Source organism: Halictus rubicundus, chromosome 10 (genome assembly GCF_050948215.1).
Source record: "Halictus rubicundus isolate RS-2024b chromosome 10, iyHalRubi1_principal, whole genome shotgun sequence".
Classification (NCBI taxonomy): Eukaryota; Metazoa; Arthropoda; class Insecta; order Hymenoptera; family Halictidae; genus Halictus; species Halictus rubicundus.
The window spans coordinates 14,781,211-14,805,508 of NC_135158.1; the positions used below are offsets into that span (position 1 = coordinate 14,781,211).

At 34.0% G+C, this 24,298-nt stretch overlaps 1 protein-coding gene across 1 annotated transcript in view; it reads right to left on the reverse strand.

Moving 5' to 3' along the window:
• The window catches only part of LOC143358341 (uncharacterized), a 37,053-nt gene that overhangs the window by 11,631 nt on the left and 1,124 nt on the right, over nt 1–24,298 (reverse strand). The window contains exons 2-13 of the mRNA XM_076795410.1: nt 14,097–14,440; nt 10,991–11,296; nt 8,545–8,733; nt 7,905–8,415; nt 7,493–7,723; nt 7,100–7,402; nt 6,872–7,006; nt 6,002–6,759; nt 5,418–5,607; nt 3,707–4,039; nt 2,588–2,624; nt 1,008–1,150 (exon numbers count right to left, since the gene is read on the reverse strand). Of these exons, the coding sequence (XP_076651525.1) occupies nt 1,008–1,150; nt 2,588–2,624; nt 3,707–4,039; nt 5,418–5,607; nt 6,002–6,759; nt 6,872–7,006; nt 7,100–7,402; nt 7,493–7,723; nt 7,905–8,415; nt 8,545–8,733; nt 10,991–11,296; nt 14,097–14,401 (3,441 nt within the window). The 5' untranslated portion in view covers nt 14,402–14,440. The remainder of the gene's footprint in view (nt 1–1,007; nt 1,151–2,587; nt 2,625–3,706; nt 4,040–5,417; nt 5,608–6,001; nt 6,760–6,871; nt 7,007–7,099; nt 7,403–7,492; nt 7,724–7,904; nt 8,416–8,544; nt 8,734–10,990; nt 11,297–14,096; nt 14,441–24,298) is intronic.

Consider the following 24,298-nt stretch of genomic DNA (forward strand, 5'->3'; position numbering starts at 1 on the left):
TAAGGGATGCATTTTCCGTAACAAAGTAAGTATAAAATGTATGACCAGTTACGAATAATAAAAATAGTCGGAGATGTATACATCAATTGCCCAAAACCATTTATGTTGCTAACAAATTACGAAAGTAACCAAAGGAAAATTATGAAAAAAAAGGAAGAGATGCCTGTCCGCTGAATTAAAATGAAAAATGCGTGAAGCATCCAATAGATTGTGTAAAGGTACAAGGTGTACTTAAGTCTCTAAACGTGAATCGTCTATTTTTACTTTGCAAGTGCAACGGTATAAATGAAACAAGAAACAGCAGATAGATGTGTGCGTCATGAGGATCACGAGTAATAAATGTAATTTCTATTGCACGCATACAGAGCACAAGTGTGTGCACAGAATGTTCGATTTAACGCATGTCGATATTCCAATATATCTAAACGCGTAGATAATAATAAATACGTGACCACAATAAACTACTGGTGGTTATCGTTTTATATTCAGATGAACCGTACTGATAATTCCACGTTAAACTTCATTGTACTTTACTTTACCATGCTGCTTTACTCAGTACTTACAAATTATTGTTTACTTAATAGGCAGTTCATTCCATCAATGAAAACGTTTATTACTCTGACTTTAACAGTATTTAGCAAAATTGAAGCAAACGCACGAGGTCTTTAATAAATATTAATTAACGTTAATTTATACATTTATATAGTACATCCACGTAAATGTTACGAGTCGTAACTCCTTCACTGCATGTTTAATTAACTAAAAATGCATCTTTTCGAGTGTAACGATGCGAATATGAATGGCGTTCAAATAATGCATTGAACAATTGAATTGTTTGTAAAATACGTCATGGATGTTTTGTTCCAAGTCCCGATAATTTAACGTGGAATGATCAGGATGAATGAGACTGTATAGAGTTATGAGATGTGTGGAAAGCGGATCCTGGGAGGATAGTGATCGAAGATGCATAAGATGTATAATAGCAAGCAAGATACTATTGTGTGTACCTTTATCCTGGAGACAGCTTCCTCCGCCTGGCACATGCGGGTCGATTTAGTGGGTTCTCCTTCGCAGACGAGCTGAGTAGATCCGAGGTATCTCGCTCGAAACAGGACACCCTCGATCAAAACTGAAGGATCGTCGAGGAGAGCTGAAACGGCCACGGAAATGCACCACTTAGATCGGACCGCAGAGTTTTTCTTGTCGGCGCAACCGAATGCTGATAGATAATCGATCGAAGAATGAAGAAGTCTAATCGAAGATACGGGAACAGAAACAAGAGCATCGTTCACTAGCGGTCCATTTTTTCGCAGAACGTTTTTCAATTTCATGTCCGTATCTTTATCTAAAAGTTTCATGACATCTTTCCTCAGGATATCTGGTAACATATTATCTGTATTATTTTACGTTGAATAGTTTATAACGTTTGTTCCCGGATAAATGTTTACTGCTGATTCGTTAGTATAGAGGATTACAATTGGTCCGAGTTCGTTAAACTTGATCATTTGGAGGAGTTTCTTTCTCTTGATTCATGTCTGCCGAATGTCTTAGTAACTTTTTCTTTTAACTTCGATCACTACAAGAATTCACAAACCCCTCACTTTGTTAGTGTTGCTTCTATAGATAGAGAATTAATTCACGTGGTCAATGAATTCTATCTAAAGCAAAGTTGATTCACTTCATTCATTCCGCTTCACACTGTCTGTTACGGTATCGTTCTTAAGCTGTACTTATGTTTTATGCTACTGTTTCCTTGTTATTAGTGTATAGGCGTGATGGGTATTATGCGGTAGATATCATATCGACGGCAGCTTTGAGAAGACTGATTAAGCAAGGTATTAAATGAGGAACATCATGGAGATGTACACAAACTTTGTAGAGATACGGGTTTACGTCATATGTAGTAGGATCAATTGTTGATATCGTAGCTGATTATTATCAATCCGTCGAACGCGCATAGCAAGATACACAGAAATATTTTTATGTGTAGCCATTGTTGAAAACTACATGATCGCTTAAATATTCTAACTAAACTATGGATGTTTCGCGTTCACGACATGCATAATTCTATGAAATACGATTTTTAGTATAGTTATATAGGATACCTACCAAGTATATCCAACAGGAAAGCATTAAATAGAAGAAAGAAAGTGAATTATTGTACCAATCAAAGTTTTAAATCATTTCAGTCCTTGCGTGACTGTATTCACGAATTATATGATTTTTATATACTCTTTACTTTACACAGTGGATTGAAAAAGGATTTCAACACTAAATTTCCCATTCTCGAAAAATTGTCGATATTTAAACTATGATAATTTCGTTGAAAAAATATAGTACAACAATATAATTCGACTCGTTTTAAAGCTTAAGTCTCCGCTTTTGATGTCCATCGTTCATTTTAGAAAACGTTTTTTTTATCCAAAATATTACAAATTGAGTCCAAATTTATTACTGCACTATTTTTTTTTTACATGAAATTATCATACTTAAAATATTGCCAATTTCTCGAGAATCGGAAATTTGGTGTTCAAATAAATCTATTAATTCAAGGGTTGCAGAAATAGGAAAATATTTTGTCCATTACCTTCTTTGTTTCTGCTTTTCTTCTTCTCTTCTTTATCCTGTGAAAACAGAATAGATCGAATATACTTACTGCATATAGAAAAAGATTTTGAACAATATTTACGTGCTTATTGCAAATCACATGTTTCATACAACCTATTAAAGCATCTTCATGCAGTGAATTTCACATATCCAACAGTATCAATTAAAAATACATTTGAAATCAATGTCATTTCTAATTCTAATTAACTTTGAACAACATCCTCTCGTTTCCATATTGTTTAATCGTTTTGATATAAAATTGCTACATCTAGTTCAAAACACAAAGTTAACACAATATTTGTGTTAAAACACAATAGTAATATAATATTGTATATTATACAACTTAATGAAATAAATGATACAAACAAAATTATACTTCATCGACTTTGAAGAAAAATATTTTAAAAATTAATTCTCATTTTAAATGTTCATAACATTCGATAAGAAGTATAAATAAAGAGAATTGTGTCATAAGTGAACATTTCGTGGTTTTTAAACTGTTGATTAACTTTTTTTTTTATGCAATATAAAAATTATTTATTTTATCGAACAAATGTGTACTAATTTATTTATAATCATATTTCATGGCCTATGTTAATAGAATGTTACACAGCCAAAACTGAATTCTGTAAAGAGTAAGAAAAGGTGGGGAGTAGAGGTGTGTTTATTGATAATTTATCGATGAGTGGCGGCACTTGTGAGAAGATGAATTACTAGTAATTGCACAAAAAATTATCGATAATCGATAAGCACACCTCTAGTGGGAAGTGTGCATGAAATTTGTGTGTACAGGAGTTAAACAAATTAATTGAGTACTCATTTTGAGGATCACCCTAAATCTACTAGGAAGCCATTGCAATCAGTTACTAAAAAAATTTAATTATCCCTTCACAATTGTAATCTCTTTATAATTGTATCATCATCCTCATAATATCATAAAAGATGAAAACACAATAATAAATGGATGCTGTAATAACAACAGCTCTATCGAAGGTAACTGACACAAAAGAAAAGAAGCTATAGCAGTATTGTTGGCAGCGATAGTAGCAGAGAAAGCAGAAACAGAATATAGGTCGACGTAATTTAATTGTAAGGGCACCTTTTTCACCTTGTTGCTGGATTCCTTGAGACTCTGAGGGGACGAGGGAGAATTTTTTGCTGGAGTCTTCTGCGGACTTGTTGTGAGTTGCGTAGGAGTGGTAACATCACAATCGGATGGTGGTGGTTGAATAATGGAAACTACCGGAGGAGGCGAAATAGAGGCTGAAGCGGAAGTGGATACACAGGCAGAGGTTGAAGCTAAAGGTTCTGCAGGTACTAGCGGGCTTTCTACCGGAGCGACAGTCAGGCTTTTCGGAGGAGTTTGTTTAGGTGTCGACAGTTTTCCACTCATCGGTGGTAACATTGTCCTAGTCTTAGGCTTCCTCCACCCCTATGTAACACCAATTATATTTGTTATGTTAGTCGGCTTTCCAGTAAAATACCTCTGCTCAAGCCATGCATTATCCATAGAACTCATTTTATACACATTGTACGGTTTCTTTGATTCTTTAATCCTTTATTTGGTTGTACGGTGGTAAATTTGTTCTCTTAAATTGTAGAGTGAATTGTAGACTGAACACTAAACTGAAGAAATTCAATAAAACAATGATCCAATTAATTGAAAATGTAAGTAACCCCTCAAAAATTGTTATGTTATGTGAATTCAAATTGTACGAAACAAAAAACTACTGCACGAAATAACATAATAATATTACATAATACCAACTTAAATATAATGAAATATAATAATATTTTTTAAATGCATACGTAATAAAAATAGAATTATACAGCTTTAAATCGTATTATTTTCTTGTACGATTTTTCATCAAATAAAACATCTTTCACATTAATTCCACAAATTTAATGCAACACGCGTAATTAACGGAAAAGCTACGTAAATAATTCGCAAATAAATGAAAAATCAAAACGCGTCAGAAAACCTTACGAGTTACGAACATTACCGTTCTCTTGGATTCACAATACTAATAGATTAAAATAGAAACTATCCATACATCATGTTGACAAAATATACTCGCTTGCTTGAGTATGATATACTCTCACACTCCTAATATGTTATATCTTATGGGGTTTCCCCAATTACGAAACTATATTGTAAAAATGCTGTGCTATGCGGCGATTGAACGTATAATACTAATTTCCGTAATCATCGGAGATCAAGGACATTTCATCAATTTATTTCTGTTATTTCCTCATACAGCCATTCTTTCAAATGTCATAGTAGTAAGCACATTAAGTCATGTACACGACGATACAGAAAACAATTTCATAAAAAATTCTCTCAATGAGCATTATTATTATTATGGCAATAAAAATTGTCTTATATATAACCTCGTATGTTGCAAATTAAAAACAAAATAAAAACGGTTCTATTGTCTATATTTCTTTTAAGATCGCCAAGTAAAGGATTAAATTTTTCAATTTCTCTTTTTTCTTACAATTGTTAACTTTTTGATCTAAAAGAAAAAGTGTTTTAAAATATAGATAAATAATTTATACAGATAATTTAAAATTGTTCAAACAACCCAATATACGTTAAGTAATAAGCTTAATCAATTTTGTTGTTCAACACCGTAGAATTTCTATTAACAACCACATTTTATACATATGGAAATACGTTTTGTAATAACTTAGTTATTTCATTGCCCAGTTAAGCCATGCTTTGAAGAAACCGTGTAAGAATATTATTTCCAATGAAATCTTGCCAAAGATCATTTGTACATTAGTTCTTATTGTATCGTAAACCTTACCTTGTCATCGTAAAAACCCTGATCATCTGTTCTTTGTTGGCCAAGTAAACGATCAGTTTCGAGATCAGTGTCCGCCTCCTCTTCGTCTGGCCCATCCTCAATTTCAACGTCTGCTTCATCACCCGCGCGTCGCAATTCCGAATCTTCACTATTATTTTCTACGCAAATTCTCCGCCTGCCATCCGATAAACTAAATTTTAATTAGATGTACTTAAAGAAGAAGAATTGTGTTACGAATATAAACACAAATGTGAATCTAGATTTGTAAAGGAACCAAATATAACTTTCAGATCTCATTGAATCGTTCATTTATGAACAAGAATTGTCCCCCTTGAAAATTTAAAACAAGAAAGATAACATTTTAAATTATAGAAAATAGGTTCGTAAATTTTCATGATTGTTTGCCAGTTTTTGGCAAACTGCAATTACTACATTAGTCTCATAACAGTAATATTTAGTCAGATAACAGATTTTATGTTGTGTTTATTTTATAAAAGAAGTATTTAAAACTTAGGAATAACAAAATTCGATAAAGTAATCAAATTTGAGAAAAGTTGAGGCTAAGGAAGACGGAAGTAAAATACCTTGGTATCCAAATCGGACTGACATTAGGTTCCAGTGGTTCTTCTGTTGATGGCTTCACAGGTAAAGTCTTAGTCCTTTGTAATGCCATCCTAATATCTTTAATGGCAGCTTCAACTTCGCCACCTATTTCTAAATTGACTGTTTGTCTAGCTTGAGGTGCTGGGGGTGGAGGTGTACCAAGAGGATCCAGACCATCAAGTTGTAATTCATTTGCGTCATACGAATTTTCTTTCTTAGGAACAAACAAATCAGGTGATGAAGATTTCAAAGAATGCAAAATATCTTTGCTAACGGTTAAACCGGAGAGGTCTTTCCCAGTTGATTCACTTTCCGCTGCATTAGGATAGCCAGTGTCGTTTACACGACTTCTTTGAATAATCTCCTTCTCGATTTCATTAATTTGTCGCTTCATCAACATTACTGTTGGATTATTATTATCGGTATCACTAGCATGACCGCTGGACAAACCATCCTCAAGAACCGGCATGCTAGTGTATATTCTTAAGGAATCTGAATTGTTTCCCAAATCGCCGACCGATCCAAGAAGACCACTGGCCGGAATCAATTCATTGTCCATCATCATTAAGGAAACTTCGCTATCAAGATCGCCACAGTTACTATCACAATCGGTCATCTCGGGACTTAACGTAAAATTGCGAGAATGTCCGACTTGCAGTCCAACTTCTGTTTCTCCAAGATCTTCACTGCTACCAGTACCAACCGAAAGGTCTAAGAAATTATTTTCGTGTTCACCAGTCTAAAAAAGAAATAATTTAATTCAAGTAAAAGAAGCTTTGTCGTAAGAGGATAATTTACATTTTACACATGAACTATGTTCCTACAATTTTCATATACATAGGTACACTTACATTTTGTGTGTAATCAGTTCTTTGTTTTTTAGGAGATTCATGTACCAAAACTTCTTCTGTAGTTGGTGGTCCACTTGCTAAACGTTGACCGACATAAGCACTCCCTCCTTGTCTTCGTAGTTCATAATCAAGATCCTTTTGAAAAATAGTAAAAAACAACATAATTAAATGATTATCAAACAATTTATAAAATTTATTTTTAAAATTAAACGAACAACAAATTCATACCTGAAATGGAAAAGATTCTGTGCTGTTTTCCTTTTCTTTTAATGGCGGTGGGCATTTGAAAAATTCCTCTAATACTTTTCGAGTTTCTGAAAACTCATATAAATAATCAAATGTGCTACCACCAGATGATACTAGATTGCTGATGTTATCCGTGGGTAAAGTTGATGGTTTTAAAGAGTCTTCTTCTTCATCTTCGATTTTTGGAGGTGGAGGAGAAGCATTTACTGCTTGATCATCAGAGTAATTCATATTTGTTTCTACCACAGCCTTTTCTACGATAATATCTGCAGAAGTATCTTCCTTCTTAAAACAAGAAAAATTAAATAAACTGTATTACTGATTTCTTTCTAAGAATAGTGTAAAAAAACATAATTAATAAAAATTTAAATATACCTCATTGTGACTTGGTGTTGTTGGTAACACTCTTTGTGGAAAACCAGGTCTTGGTGTCATGTACACAGATGGTGACGATAAAAGGCAAGGAAGTTGAGTATCGCGCACTCCATAACGTCTTGGACTTTCTGAATACTGTGCTATTGGTAATTCACCAATCACTCTTGCTACTTTGTGATTACGTTCTGAAGATGGTGAATCTACTTCACAATCACTAGCTGGTGTAACCACCTGAAAATTCAGATTATTTGATTCGTATAATTTTTTAAAAATTTGTACGAAATGTGTTTGACTTAATATTCCTTTGTTAAGATTACACAGAATTGATATTATTAAATGTAAATATACTTAACTATGAATTTTTTTCAGTGACACATACTTATAAACATAGAAAGTAAAAAGTAAAGTGTACCTTAAAGAACTCTGAAGTATTACGATGATATGCCGTTGTCGGGCTTGGAGTACTTCCAATACTAGAGCTCAGAGGTTCCGGAGGAATACGGCCTCTTTGAGATTCTTCAGACTCATGATTTAAATTAGTAGACGTCACTTGGTTTGTATTATTAGAAGATAAATCTAGCCGTAAATTTTGCCAATTATCATCAATGTCGTCGAAAACGACTACTTCACCATCACTGACAATAGCCATGCTTCTTGCTGGTGTTGTGTGGTTTGACTGATAATCTATGCAGCTTTTCGATAATCCATAATCAATATCCGTAATATTTTTTGGTATACCATATTCTACATTATTGCTATTCAAAATTGAATCATAATTAATAATACGACTGGTGTGATTGCTTTTAGGAGAATCATAGTCAAGGATAGATTTTGTTGGATTATGTCGCACAGAATGTATTTCTGAAGCAAATACAGTTTCTGTTACTTCTCTATTAGAGCGCTGCTTTCTTGTGTCACCACATCTAGAAAATACATACATTTTTTTAATGAAATGAATGTATAAAAAATTGATTAATACGATGAATTATAAATTTGATGTCATATTCTATAATATATGTATATAATCTATTGCTAAAAAATTTTCATATTACCGGCTCCTTAATTCCCATATAGTCTGTGTATTTGGGGATTTATTATTTCGTTTAACTGACAACTTGTTATCTGTTTGAGTGTCTTCGTTATTTAAGGAATTTGATGCAGCAAGAAAGCGTGATTTTCTAGCTGCTACTTTACCCCTACTTTGAGAAAAAACTTCTCGTCCACCAGCAATTTCTATAATTCTGAAAAAAATAAATATCACATTATGTTATGATGGGAATTATCCTTCTTATCCTATCCTAATGTTAAATCACATTTCATACAATAAATTATGCTTCACTTGCAGATTATACAACACTACTGCACAAATATTCTTGTTTTAAGTTAAAATGTTAATAAGCTATTATCTTATGCATGAGATATGTATACAGAAACTGAGAAACCACACACGTAAAGCCAACATTTTAAAATTACTTCTCACACTTAACAAGTTAGACATAAAATTTCATATTTATATATTTTTAGCATTAGAATATTATATTAAAATATAAAGTTACCAAATACAGAGTTGAAGGATGAAATAGCAAAATATTATTTAAGAATAACATAATTTATTTCTTTAAGAAATGCTAAAAAGATTAACTATAAATATTCATCATTATGAACATCATGCATGTTTCATACAATATTAATGACATTCATAGAGTATTATATACTGTCAAACTTAATGAATAAATGTATAAACTACTGTAAAGTAATACAAAATAATATTATAAAAATACAGAGGAACTTATAATTAATCATACAAATACGCTTTGTGTTATATTTTCATTTTAAAAGACTATCATTATTTCTTATATATCAGTAAATATATTTATATTTTGGTAGTTATTTTTATAAATTACTAATTACAATTTTCGATTTTTAAATTACATATATGAGATGGTTACAATTACACTGTAGCTCAAAATTAACCATAGTAAACATATGTCGTAAATGTATACTGTACTGAAAGTATTTAATAAATATAATATCGGAGAAAAATAATAAATATCATTTTTAATATTACTACTTTTAAAAATATAGTTATTTACTTGATGTAAAACAATTTGTTATTACTACTGAAGTAACTTGAGCAATATGTATGTTGCTTTCTCTGTATTAATTTAATCTGCACGAAAATAAGTTAAATATACTTTTAAAGAGATTATTCTATTCATATTTTTTAAAGGTGTTCAACAGTCAAATTAGAGAATTTGATTACATGTGATATAATAAATACATGTTTATAAATTTTGACAATACTAAAATTGTATTCTTTTATGAAATATATGTACACTAAATATACATATGTATTAAATGTGTTTAGTATGTCATTATTAGAAATAATAATTCACATAGGCATATGAAAATCTATAAGTAAATACATTTACATTACTTATGTATATATTTTTTAATAAATTATTAATCAATATGATTTAATGTCTACAAATATAATTTTGAGATCTGTATTAACCAAATTTCCTAATTTTATTGAAAATCATGATTTAACAGCTATTGATATTTATAAACTCAAAATAGTATAAACAAAGAGTACATAAATAATTCAGTGTGCATTTAAGTATTCTTACATTTTGTTGGTAAATCAATTTATTTGAGGCTTCATTGTCACTAGCACATTTAATTTACACTCTCTGTTATATCTTTTTACGATATATGTCATAAACAAAACTCGTGAACGACAGTGATACATTTAACCTAACTTCACTACTGCATAATATTTATCGACTACATATACTTCGATTGTCATTGACATATTTATCGATTCTTTCTGAATGCGGGTACGATTTTTACAGTATTCCGCCGTTTATTGTATTGCACGTTCCATTTATGCGAAATTTCTTTTAAAATAAATCATTAATTATTAATTTCTCCTTGAAAAATTAAAAAAAATTATACTTGTAGAAAAATATAATAAATCGATAGGGTCTTCTCTTGAATATATTATAATATAAAGCATAATTCATCATTTCAGCAAAATTGTAATGTATAAAATATGTAATATATTAAAAACAATTTTATTCTATATATTACTCCATCTTTTACAATGTTTGTAAAAGAACTACTTAAAAAGATATTGATTATATAACATTTACATTTATAACGTCAATTTTTTTAATATTGGTAATAAAATCTATTTGTTGAACTGCAATAATATTCGTTATGTTTTTTTATTTAAGAGTAGATCAGAGTTTTATTAGTTTTAGTATACTTAATGAAAATCCATAATACAAGTATGATATCTTTTTGATCTCCAAATAAATCTGTTAATAATTTTTATTAAATTAGATATTTAAGCAAATTTATTAAGTTTCTTTACATACAGTTTGCGATTCAAGTTTAAGAAGAATATTTTCTTGTTTGATATTACAATGTAAAAGGAATACTTCCTTGTTTATTAAATTATAATTTGTGTACATAAAAAGGTAATAGACTCACCTGGAATCTGTTAATTTGTAACTGAAGTCACCCTTGGCAGATGTCAAAATATACACAGGGCTTTCTTCAGGCCCGCTATCATCTTGTTGCGAGTGACCCTGATGATCACTACCTGGAAGGCTACCATACTGCGGAGCATCCTCGCTGCGCCCAGAGGCAGACGAAGAGCTCGAAGAAAGTGGTTTTGCATTAAGTGTGCCAAGTGAACTAAATGTTCCAAGTGGACCACTAATACTGCCATTGCCACCACTGACTCCAACGGATAGTTGACTATCACCTGCGAAACTGGACACCATGCTCGTTGCCCTGTAACATATAAATATTTATAGGTGTTTTTTATATTTATAAACATCATTCTATATACTTAGTACCGTACTATAATTAATTTCCTATTCTAAACTGTAATTATTTACCAATTTTAGTTTCCATAATTTGATGTCTATAGGGTAATGAATTTAGGTAAATGTTGTAAAACAGAAATATAATTATTATAATTATAATTGCTTCTTTTTAATCAAGCATTTCAAGAATTGTTTTATTTATATGTAGAAAAGAGAAAGATAGTGCTTGTTCTTAAATATATATTAATGCTAGAAATATTAATATCATTTATTAAACTAACAATGATTTTCCAGTACCAACCTTAAACATATAAGTAACAATAAGTATATTTTTGTAATTATTCTACAATGAGAAAAATAATATATTATTGTTATTTTCTTGCAAGAATGAACACTACTGAGTCATTTGAATGGGCACGCTTTCCAGTTCTAATAGAAAAGCTTTACTAAACTGATCTGTATGAAATCATGTGAGCTATACATCTTTCAATTTAATTGTTTTCATGACTTTTATAAACTGTATGAGTGGCAAAAAAAGTTATGAAAGCTAAATAGTAAATGACTATTCGACCTTTCTCTATCTGACATGCGTTGCGTAAGATGATAGTTTTTAACATCCTGTGATGAATTTATTATCAGCAACATTACAGACAACACAACTTTGAAATGGCCCACCTTAAAATTTAAGAAAACTAGGATTATTATTTACAATTCTATTATTTGTTTAATGTAACTAATTTATAATGGGATTTATTATACCAGGTATATATTTAAATTGTACCTTTCATTTTAGTATCTTCAATATTTTTGAAGTTATATTTTATTTTTGTGTTTTAAATAAATTAATTATCTTATATTTGTATTAAAATGTCAGTTAGTATAAACAGTTAGAAAGTAGTCAAAGATTTTCAAATAGATAAAAATAATTTAGACCCGAGTATAAATAATTAGTTAATAGTTGTTAAACTCAATTAAAATAAATTTGTTAAATAGCCTTACAAAATATAAATACAGATTTTGTAATTGTGTTAAATATTATACGATTTCAAATAGATGTCCGCTTTTTCCTATATACTTTCCAAAAATTTGTTATAACTATAGTTAAACAAATAAGTTACCTCCTAATTGAATGAAATGGAAAGATAAAGGATAGACATATTCTTTCAATTAGAAAATATTTTTTACCGCTTTGAAGACCTAAATATTCCACAGTGTGTACTGTAGATAGGAAGGTTCGATGATTTGAACTAATATTGAATCTTGTAGATTCTACAATGTAGAACTATCGAATAATCGAGACTATGATGTTTTAATAGCTAAACAAATAAGCAAACTCGAATCAACGATTGTCGGCGAAAATTTTATATTTGAGCAGGATAACGTGAACGTACACGTAACAATGTGCGATAGTTCCTGATGTAAATATTATTGTTTGGCACGGGTGGCAAAAGAACTGTGTAGAAAGGAAGGCAATTTAAAAGACTTTAAAATGTTTGTTCCGCATGCATGGGTAGAAATCCGTCCAAAAATGTAAAAATACTATCAAATATCTTTCGAAATGTGCGATGGCAAATTTTCAGAGTGAAAGAGGAGACGAATATGTTAAACTTCATTAATATTACATGCGTATACAGGGTGTTCCGCATATCGTGGACAACCGATTGGGAAGTGAAACTTGTTATTTCAGGGTAGAATTTTAGAGAAAAATCAGTACGATTTATTGCTAAAATCGTACTTTCCGAACACTTTCAAAATATGGGATGATATATTTATTTTATTTATTTATCTATTTGCCGAGTCCATACATACATCTATTATGTCTTTGTATACAGTTTCTATTATACAGACATATCTTATCACCTTCTTATCCGGTTAGCTGACTCTTTATCCTTTTCCCATTCTAAATAACCTACATTTATACTCTTCTTCTCTTACAGTCTTTCTTGCACTAACTAACTTGCATCACAGCGTAATCTTTGGCCTGGATTTAAACACTTCCTCTTCAATATGGGATAATAAATAAATAATAAATTAGTTTCTTAAAAGATCAGAACCACGTTGACTCATAATTTATCAAATAACACGATATTGGAAACTTCCCCCTATAATTTCGGAATTTGTATGTGTAAAGCAGGGACTGAGAAGGTTCTGAAAATGACTATTTCAAACTGTTACATGTTTGTTCCGATTGAAGCAGTTATGAAGAACCGAAATAATGTTACAAGTGTTGCGATTAGACTGCGGATATTTATACAAAATAAAAAGGTTTTCCACTGATTATGAAAAACAGAAGCCAAGTAAAGAGTCCTTTCTTGCTTTAACAGTTTTGGTAAGTTGAAAATAATACATTGGCGTTTTCAACTTCTGTTAGTCAACTATATTAAATTCTGCCTACATATTTTTGTCATAAATTGATCAAATCCGCGGTCTACTCATAATTGTTTCGAGAACCGAAACCGATATTAGGGGAGAGAGAGAGGTCGAATTTAGATCGGCGCCTAGATTGGACCTAATTTATAAATCATAGTTAATTACCACCACAAGTAACACTGCAAATATTTTGTTTTTGCCAAGGATATAACAGCTAAACCAGATTCAAAGCATAATTTCTAATCATTAATTCTTGTGCAAATTAGGGGCTGCTCCCCCCTGCAACTGTTTTCAATCGTTGGTGTAAATATTATGGTTTTTTGATGAAGTGTCCGATTGCATATCAATGGTGTATCCGGCGAAGGATAATATGCTATAAATCGCAGTTGGCTTACCTATCGGAAATGTCGCGCTCGAGGTCGATCATGTCTTCCGGTGTCGCGCGTGAGTGGTTCGAATGTGTGTTCTTGGAGGCGATTGCGAGGGTGGTTGTGAGAGTGTTTGCGAACGTAGTCGCGAATGTACTCGTGAGGCTAGTCGTGAGGTTGGTGGTAACAGAGGCGGCCTCCTTTTGGCAGAGGCTCTCATGCGGCTGACAGATCTGCGTGGAGGCCCCCGGACTCGGGGGTGGGCCACCCCTAGGCCGACATTTTGGGAAAAGTCGGTTCAAGTCTGCGTTTTCCAAGATCAGGCTTGTCATCGCCACGTCACATTCATATCTTTCAGCAGCCTGTCCATTCTGAAACATTGTAATACACCGGAACATCATCATTACACTACCCCTGGCAGAAATTGTTCGATCAAACAAATCAACTGACTGTCATTGAAATTTATATTCTCAATCTGGAAAACATCTCCATCAACCCTTCGCCGGCATACTAGCTCGCCGTGTTCCAGACGAATTCATACTCCAGAATTTTTCTTCGAATCTTTAGTTTTATTGCTAATAGCTTTAAATATATAGCCGAAGTAACGGTTACGCGTTAAATTAGTGACTACAGGAAGTATTTCCATTAATTCCTTCGCCGGCATACTAGCTCGCCGTGTTCCAGACGAATTCATACTCCTTCAGAATTTTTCTTCGAATCTTTATTTTTATTGCTAATAGCTTTAAATATCTAGCCGAAGTAACGGTTACGCGTTAAATTAGTGACTACAGGAAGTATTTCCATCAACCCCTTCGCCGGCATACTAGGTCGCCGTCTTCCAGACGAATTCATACTCCAGAATTTTTCTTCGAATCTTTAGTTTTATTGCTAATAGGTTTAAATATCTAGCCGAAGTAACGGTTACGCGTTAAATTAGCGACTACAGGAAGTATTTCCATCAACCCTTCGCCGGCATACTAGGTCGCCGTGTTCCAGACGAATTCATACTCCTTCAGAATTTTTCTTTCGAATCTTTATTTTTATCGCTAATTGGTTCAAATATCTGAAGAGCAACGGTCGCCCGTTAAATTGGAGACCATGATAAGTAGACTGCGAATTTCGTGCAAACATTGACGAATGAAATGCAAAACAGTGAACATTTTAGAGCAATTAATGAACACTGAAAGAGTTAGATGTAAATCGTGCTTTGCTGCAATGTATAGACTGTATCGGTAGCATGTGTGTATCGCGGTTCGCAAATAGTGCCAATCTTTGTAGAACACTATCTGCAGTTATCCATAACGTAGCTCACGGATACGTATACATACTCGCGAAAATATGAAATGATGGGAGTGGCAATTAGGTGTCTGCCTGTATAACATGTCGCAAAAAGGAGACGTACATCATACATCCCGGAACACCCAGAGTGTTCTGGTATTCATAGTACAACCAGAAACAGGGTGATTCCGCATGGAAAAGTGAGCCGAAAATATACAGTCCAATTTTTTCATATGAGGGCTTGCTTTCGCGAAAATCGATTTTGAATATTTGCCGTGTGCGCGTGCATAAGTATTCACAAGAAGAGAGTATGATAGTTTATGGCTACGGATTTTATGCATTTATGACAAAAATGAGTAGGTGAAATACGAAAGATTCAAATTAGTACGAGAAGAAATACATTTTCATGTGTTTATATATATAAACACTAATAATATGTATAATATATGATGACCTAAGCAGATAGGTCTTGTAAAATGCTTAAAAATGCTACACAACCACGATTAATTCACGAATGATTGAAATGATGACTGAAATGATTAAAGTCGAGTTGTAATACAAAGAAAATAGCATATAACACAAGCTGCAAACTTTTAAAATACAATGCGTATTTCTCTGTTCTTTATTTCAGAATGAATATAGAATTTATTTACAGAGTTAATACTATTTAGGTATTTTTTATGTAGAGTCCGCCCTCCCCCTCCCGGTGTACCATCAATTAACGATTATCCTGTAAAAGGCGTTTGTATTCGTTTTGATCGGAAAAATATTTTGCCATTATTCGATGAAGTTTGCATCGTGTAATTGTGAATCATAACAATAGTTGGTTTTCATTGTAAGCAGTGGAGGTTTTACACCGTCGCCTTTGGGAGCCTTCAGACAGCTTTTTCCAGGTTACGGTCATGGGTCGATATCAAGCACAATTTTGTAACACCTCTCTTACCGATATTCCCCACCCAAATGTAAATTTATGTATTATTAAGAATATTATGATGGGTATTGCTGAACGGTTTAAAATGCTTTTCAGAATAAACGATTTTAAATACGCCGGATCACATAATCGAGAGGACTACGGGGTCAGTTTCATGTAAAGAAAAAAGATATACACGGTTTGAATGTTCATGAAAAAAATTTCCTACGGAACTCGTTTCCGGCAACCAGCCCTGTTTTGAAAACTTAATTGTTCCGGGAAGTTGCGCCGTTGTTATACGTTCCTGTTCTCGCACGCGAGGATTCCGGAATAAGTGAATAACCTCGAAAAATACGTTCCTGCTCTGTCCGCATCAGTATCGTAGAGGGTGTTCGGAGCATTTAGAAGAGAAAAAAGGTTTTAAATTATTCTACAGTGTGACGCCGGACGGGCGGTTCAACCGAGCCAGGAAGTTATGTTACAACCAAAAATAAGTGGAAAAAGGAAGGATAAAATTTTTCGTTCCAGCGCACGAGTCGAGTCCGTGGAGATTCACAAAGAAAATCGTCAGTCTTTTGTTCTCGTTTAACTTCACAGGCATTCTTGAATAGCTTCAATAAATGATCTCTTTTGTTTACAGAATTTTACGCGGTTTATAAGCGAAGGTATTTATCGATAAAAATATAGATCAAATGTAGTTAAAATTTCTTTCTCGAGGAAATTCGTACGCGTGCTGTTGCTTGGTGTCTGCTCATGGCTGACCGTTTCTACTTCGTTCAAGTAATACTGCACGCGCACTCGACGACCATAACCATTCGAACTCTATTTTCCTAAAAGTGTGACTTAAAACGAATAAAAATTCTTCTCTTATGATTCTAATCGTCCAATTATTGGCCGAATTATTTTAAAAGACTTTGAACTTATTCGTCGTTAATTAATCGATTTGGCCTGTGAACCAATTTTAAACTTTCTTTCTCTGCCACTGTAAATCTGAGTTCGTGGTTGCAGCAATTTTTCAGCATGTTGCATAGAATTTCGTCGTGAGTATTGTGATTTGAATTTGCCTGGCCGACCTATATTTATTGCTGGATGGATATTCTGTTTAGACGGCAGATCACCCGGCTAGTAGAACGTTCGAATATTAGGGTGTTTGGAAAGGGAGGGCTTTATGGAAGTGTCCCGTGTATAGTAGATGAACAACAAGGTCTATTTATAGACGTAAAGCGAAGCAATAAATTCAATATGGTTTCGCATGGATGTGTTCGTGGTGGCACTCTCGCAGCGATGCAGTAAATAAATATAATACCGGTTGGTCCCAAAGTAAACATAAACTGGTGGCTGAGTTATTGATTGAGTTATTGATAGGCAAGTATGTGCATCGCATGATATTTTCAGTGTGCAACCTTGCGCCCTTGATCCTGAACAACGGCAGGAGATGCTGCGTTATTATTTCTCTTTTTTTTTTTCGTTGCAAACTTTAGAAAATGTTCGACGGACGAACATATTTTTTCAATCAGACCGTGCTGACTAGAAAAAAAAAATAATAATACGGGGTAAACTCGGGTGAGTTTGTGACAATTTTAGAATTCTTTCGCTGGAAGCTAATGTTTATCTGGTTTGAAAATAAATCGGGAATGTAATGGCACGCTCGACACTCGTGCGAATAAACTATAGAGCAGAATTTTACAAAAAAAAAGATTGTGAATTCAATCCGTGATGAATTTTAGTTCGAAATCACTGTTTGTTATTCTAAGTTATTATTCTCGGTTCGTTGTCTTAACACTAGGTTTACGGAGCACTAAAAATGACTATTTTACATTTCCTTATAAAAATAACATGAATATGTTTATCAAAAACTGTAACCATTTCTTAAATAATATATACCTAGAGAAATCAATTTGCTAAATAATTCCTCACGGATCCATGTTTGCAATCTCAATATTCGTGAATTAAAAATATTAGAATCCGTCATTTTCACGGGTCCCGTGAACCTAGTGTTAAATTCATTATTTTAGGGACCATTCGAATCGCTTGTACAGCTACTGCACATAAAAGTAACAGCGTTTTACATTCTGGCACGAGCAACGGCATCAAAAGTCACAAAAGCTACAATTGAATCCATTCTGCACCATTTCGTCTACGTTATCTCTTTTCATAAGATCTAGGCGACCAACCTTCCTGTCTTATTTCAATAAATAACACGGATTCAAGCTCAAAAAGTAAATACGGTTGTAAACACTGAAAATAACATTGATGCCATTCTGCGTAAAAAATTAAAAAATTAAACCTTGCTAAAGTGCCACTTCATAAAACTTAATACGGACATGTACTGTAGAAGTACTTATACTTCGTGCAAATATGCATTGGGGATGCATAGTGATACCCAAAATACTCTGGTAGCGCCTCGCTGATCAACCGCGTCTAACGGCGTATCCTCAAAATAAATTTCCCCGAGAAAGGAAATCGATTTATTTTTGTATGTAGCGCCGCTACATAGTTAGAAGCGCCATACATACACTGTATACCGTAGCTTCAATTTATTATATTAAAAGAAGAAAGAAACATTTTAAGGACAGGTAGTTCCATACAATTTAAGGGACCCAATTACCGTGCCTGTATTAGTTATACTTATTTTTAAAGCACAATGAAAATATGCCTATATTAGTTATACTTATTTTTAAAGCACAATGAAAATATGCCTATATTAGTTATACTTATTTTTAAAGCACAATGAAAATATGCCTATATTAGTTATACTTATTTTTAAAGCACAACGAAAATGAAAAAAGAGATATTACATTTTTTCATTAAAATCAATTAATACGTTATATATCTCTTTTTTAATATGCATTATAAAAAATAAGTATGATTCATATAAGCACAGTAATGGGGTCCACTACCCCATGTATCTTCTAAATTCCACTTTTATGGAATACTGTTTTAAGACGAAAATTAAATAGAAACTCATTAAAATGTTTTAACGATATTTGCGTTTAGTTAGTTCAAGGGAAGATACGCAAGGTTTTAATTTCGCGACGTCCGACTAGTAATTTTGTACAATAAACGTTCCTTTACAGTGTTATTTATCGTGCGAATACTATCGCGGTAGCTATTACGTGGACTTCGCAAACTAATCAAAGTATTGTCTCTTCGACAATCTCTTTATAATTGTCTCACCATCCTTTTCACATCACTGGGTTGACAGTGGGCGGCCTGCCTGCTATCTTTTAGTCTGTGGGTGGTCAGGAAGAGAATAGGAAGAGAAGGACAGGGAATTGTGCAAAGCAGTGGAAATTAGACAAAACTACTCTATACAGTCACGTTGCTGCTTCCAAGGGATGTTCCATTTAGACAACGAACACGTTACCGTGCTTTCAAGACGGCGCAAGTCATATTTTCAAAACTTTCGAGCTTGTACCACAGTCAAGATCTACAAGAAAGCACCTACAAAAAAATTCGTTCAAGAACCTTTTTGTTTAATCGATCCGGCTATTCGACGATTATACGAGCACAACAGATCTTTGGTCTAAACGTCATCCATTAATATAGGCACAGTAATTGGCACCCCCACAGTACCTGGGTCCCCTACCCTTCCTACCCCCGAAATATTTATTTTCTTTCTCTTTCGTTTGTTCACTTTGTTCAACCAACCATCTATACATTTAATTTCGCATCGATTTAGCATTTTACTCGTCTTCGCAACCCTTAAACAATATCGCTCCCTTTTCCATTATTTCCTCCTGTGCGCGCAACTGCTATTACGTCGTATCAAAGAAGTTATTTAGTAAATTGGTGTACGTATAATCAGCGGGAGAATACGTTAATTATTACGGTCCTCCGAGTATTCGTACGAAATACAAAACACCATTACCGAGTTTCTCTGACAAGTGTAATAATAATGGTATGAACATTCCCGCGCATAGGCGACGACTATGATGTCTCGTGGTCGTGCGATATGTGTTCGTCTCGCGATAAAACGGAATGAAAACAAAGAAGCGGAGGACACGGCGATGAAGGAAGCTGATGAAGAGAAATGTGTGCGGTAATAGGACACTGAGAGCGGCAAGAAGGAAGAAAAAATAAGAGAAAAGAAGAGAGAGAGAGATGAAGAGACGGTGAAAGAACAGAGACTAAAAGGGATGTACGGTTGTGAAGGTGCAGTAGGGAAATGCGTGTTTCAGTCGAAACAAACGAAAGGGAACGGGACAAAGACGAAACGAAGAAACGAATGCTTGCTGATTTGAAGAAAACATGAAGATGTCAACAGAAGAAGCATAAAGAGGGATGGAAAGGGGGGTGGAGAGAGAATGAGAGGGGGGGGAAGAGACGAGAAAGTATATGCAGACCGAGAGAGAGGACGAGGGTTTGGTCCGTGCTTCGTTGAGCATGGAATCAATAGGAGGTCACTGGCACCAGTAGATACAATCGGCACATTTTAAGTCCACCTCAGTGTTGCACAGCTTGCTACTGTATTGACCCTCCTTCCTTTTATGATTAATTCGCGACATGTGCATATTCGTTATTCCCGTCCTCCCCTTCTCGTCCGTTCTTTATGTCCCATCTAATTCGCAGCATAATGACCGGCGGCAAGTGAAATATTCATCAACTCTGTTCAGAATATCTATGGTCAATCCACAGTGGATGCGAAAAGTATTCGGACACCCAGTCGCGAGAAATTGGCAATGCTTGAACAGGGACAATGTCGTTGCAACAAATAGCACAACGTTAATTTGAGTCTCATTCTACTTTCACTAACCATCATTTCTCACTTCTGCCTAAGACAATAAGCCCCAATGTAACAGGTGGAGAACGGAAGACATGATTTTTCTCGTGATCGAATCTTTCGTAGATTTGAAGATCGACGTCTCCCTTTATAACGACATAAAAACCTGATTCTTTTTAGTCGTCTTATTGAGGTTTAAACGATTGGTGTACAGCCAACTTTACAGTGATTTACACCATGAGGGCTTTACTTCGCCGAGGTTGGTCCTTGGTTTTGTTCTATGAAACAGTGAAAAAAATTGTATATCGATTTTTAAGATGTCGTTGCGAAGAGGAGGCTTTAAGCTTCAAATCTGCGGACGATTCGTTCGCGAAAAAAACCTTTTGATGGTTTTAGAGTCGTGTCAATTTGTAGCATTTCCGAGGAAAATAGGTCCTCGGTTTTTCATCTGCTACAGCGTGTACAAATATGTCGGAGGAAAATGAACAATGGTGTGCGAAATAAAAATGTTGACGTAATTCTTTCCTGAACGTCAATAATATTTCATCTTTGTTTTTAAAACTGCAGTGTATTACTGATTGCAATTATTAAACTCTGACATATAACTAATGTCGTTTACTACCAAAGTGAAAGACTGTCGGTAGAAAAGAAGAACTAGAAAAATAAAAACCAATGTTGCACAAGTTTCAATAATTTAACGATTTACAAAATTCTTAAAAAAAAAACAGTAGATGTCTACAAAGAATTTTAAACCCAGTTCTTTCCCAGTTCGAGCCGCATAGTTACCCCCATCTGAAACACGACGAAAACCCATCCCGAGCCATCGTCTTATATCGGAAGCAAACTGTATTAGTGAAATATTGTGAGTCAGAAATGACTATGCTATCTCGCAGGAGTCCGAGGCTTAGGTGAGTAAATAAGTACCATTTACAAGCAAATTCTCCAATTTTATATTTACTTTCACTGCGCACTCTCGCTGCGTTCTGCTATAAAATCGTATCGGAACCATCGGTTGTAAAAGCGTTAATACTCGGTCGTCGCGTCGGCTCTTACATTAGTCAAAACCGGGTGCTTCTTTAATTTTATTTTCCGAATTCTGAGTTCCATTAACCTAATGAACAAGAAGTACAATACAAATATACAGCGGACAACGGCGAGAAAAACAATTGTAAAATGTAATGAGTTTCATCTTCACAACTTTCGTCGTAGCTGCTTCACTGTTTATTTTGCTGGACAAAGTCGATATTTACCAACCATCTACGTTACCCGAAAGATTAAATATTCACAATGGAAGAATAACATTTCAATGCAGAGCAGAAGAAAAAACTAATGGTGCTCATCTCTCTTGGAACGGTGCTCTCATTACTCGATCTGCTTGGAAGGTATGCTTCAGGAATTTTTTTTCCATAAAATAATCGACACGCCGTCATAAAACACATTCAAACTGCAACTGAGTCTTTTTTAAATAATTATTTACAGAGGAAGAAGATTGACCGAAAAAATTCCATTCTGATTGCTCAGTTGGTAATTGTTGCTGGTTATTGCAAGGCAAATTTTCATTAGTATCGTTGTAATATTCTAACAATTACAGAACTGGTGAGCAGACTGCGGATTTTATGCGTTCGTGATAAAAACGAGTCGGTGAAATATGAAACAGTGGAATGGAGTTTAAGGGCATCGATACGTGATTGTCAAATCATCGGAATGATTAAACGAAGAAAGAAATTCTTATGCGGTCCCAGCACCTTGCAATCGGTGGAGGAAATGTTTTTTATTCTGCGTGACGATCCGCAATTTATTGATGAGTGGTTCCAGGGTTGGTTTGCACGTTAAACGTAGCCGACTAGGCGTTAAAAAGGTGAAACAAAAGGGAAACAGAGGGGTTGGGGAAAGTCAGTTTTCATGGAATGGGGGGGCGTTTTAAACGCATTCCACGCTCCATTCAGCCCACATGTACATAGGTAATTCACAGTAACGCATAAAGGTTGAAGTTTTGTGGGCCTAACATTGCATTGTCCACCTATGATAGAACATGTCAAATTCCCCCCACTTCTGGTGGTTCCTATAAGCTTACGCCGTGGGTTGCCATGGATATGCATTTCTCCTTCTCTCCCCCCCCCTCTCTCTTTCTCTCTCGCACGGCATTCAGCTTTCAGTGCACGAAGAATAAAGAGTATCCGACATTGGCTCAATTGTTCGCAGAAATTGTGAATCTATAAATACCATATTTACTCGAGTTATCTCACGATTAAGCCAATAATGTCACTCGTTCTTCGGTATACTATGAAACGGTTATTACTTGTTTTTCTTTTTCTTTTTTTTTTTTTAACATCAAACTATTATCACACACTGTAGCCTCTTGTTCCGCACGACTTAGCCACGAGTGGAAACTTCGATACTTTATTATCGGGAAATACCGGTTTCAATAAATTCTTGAACTAAGCCGCTCAGTCGGTCAGAGTTTAAGTTGCATATGTATGTGAAATGCTGTGTGTGAACGATGACCCGTCTAATAAGAAACCTATTTGCTTCGTGTCGCGTGTAGCATTGTTTTTCGTACAATAAGAAATGCCACAAGTAGGATAGCAGAACGGCGAGATGATATTTCTTGAAATTTTTACGGTAAGGGACCCAACTACTGTGGGGGTACCAATTACTGTGCCTATATTACTTATTTTTGAAGCATGGTGGATATTAAGAAATTTAATATTCATAACTGATATTGGTACTTGGTACACCCCACGGTAATTGGGTTCCTTACCCCATATAGTTAAGAATTAATAAATAACATTGTCAGCGCTTAACAAGAACAACATCAGAAGAAGGTAAATGCTATATTTGATATATTTTTTGTTCACTTTCATGACGAATGTGTATATAAGAATTATTATTTTTAATTCCGGAATGGAACAGAAATGCGCAAAAGTATAAATGATTCAAAGTACAAATAATTCTCCTGTTCTCCATTCTTTTAGATTATGAACTTATTATAATGGCAATATTGTTACGCTAAACGTAAAACGCGAAGGAAATGTTTGACATTCGTCCCACTTTAAACGTCACGTCTCGTGTACATGTGTGTCCCTTCATTTGCGAAACGATTAAAACGTCATAGCTGCGGTGTATAATAAAAAATTACATTACAATCATTCACATTAGTCTACCAAACCGAGTGTAAATAACGTTAATGACGGTACACACAAAATAATTTGTTAACTAAAATAAGCTGTGCGATAAAATTCTATCAGAATACTAACATAAAATAATGAATACATCCATTCAATAAATCCTCATAATATGTAATCTGTAAGTATACTA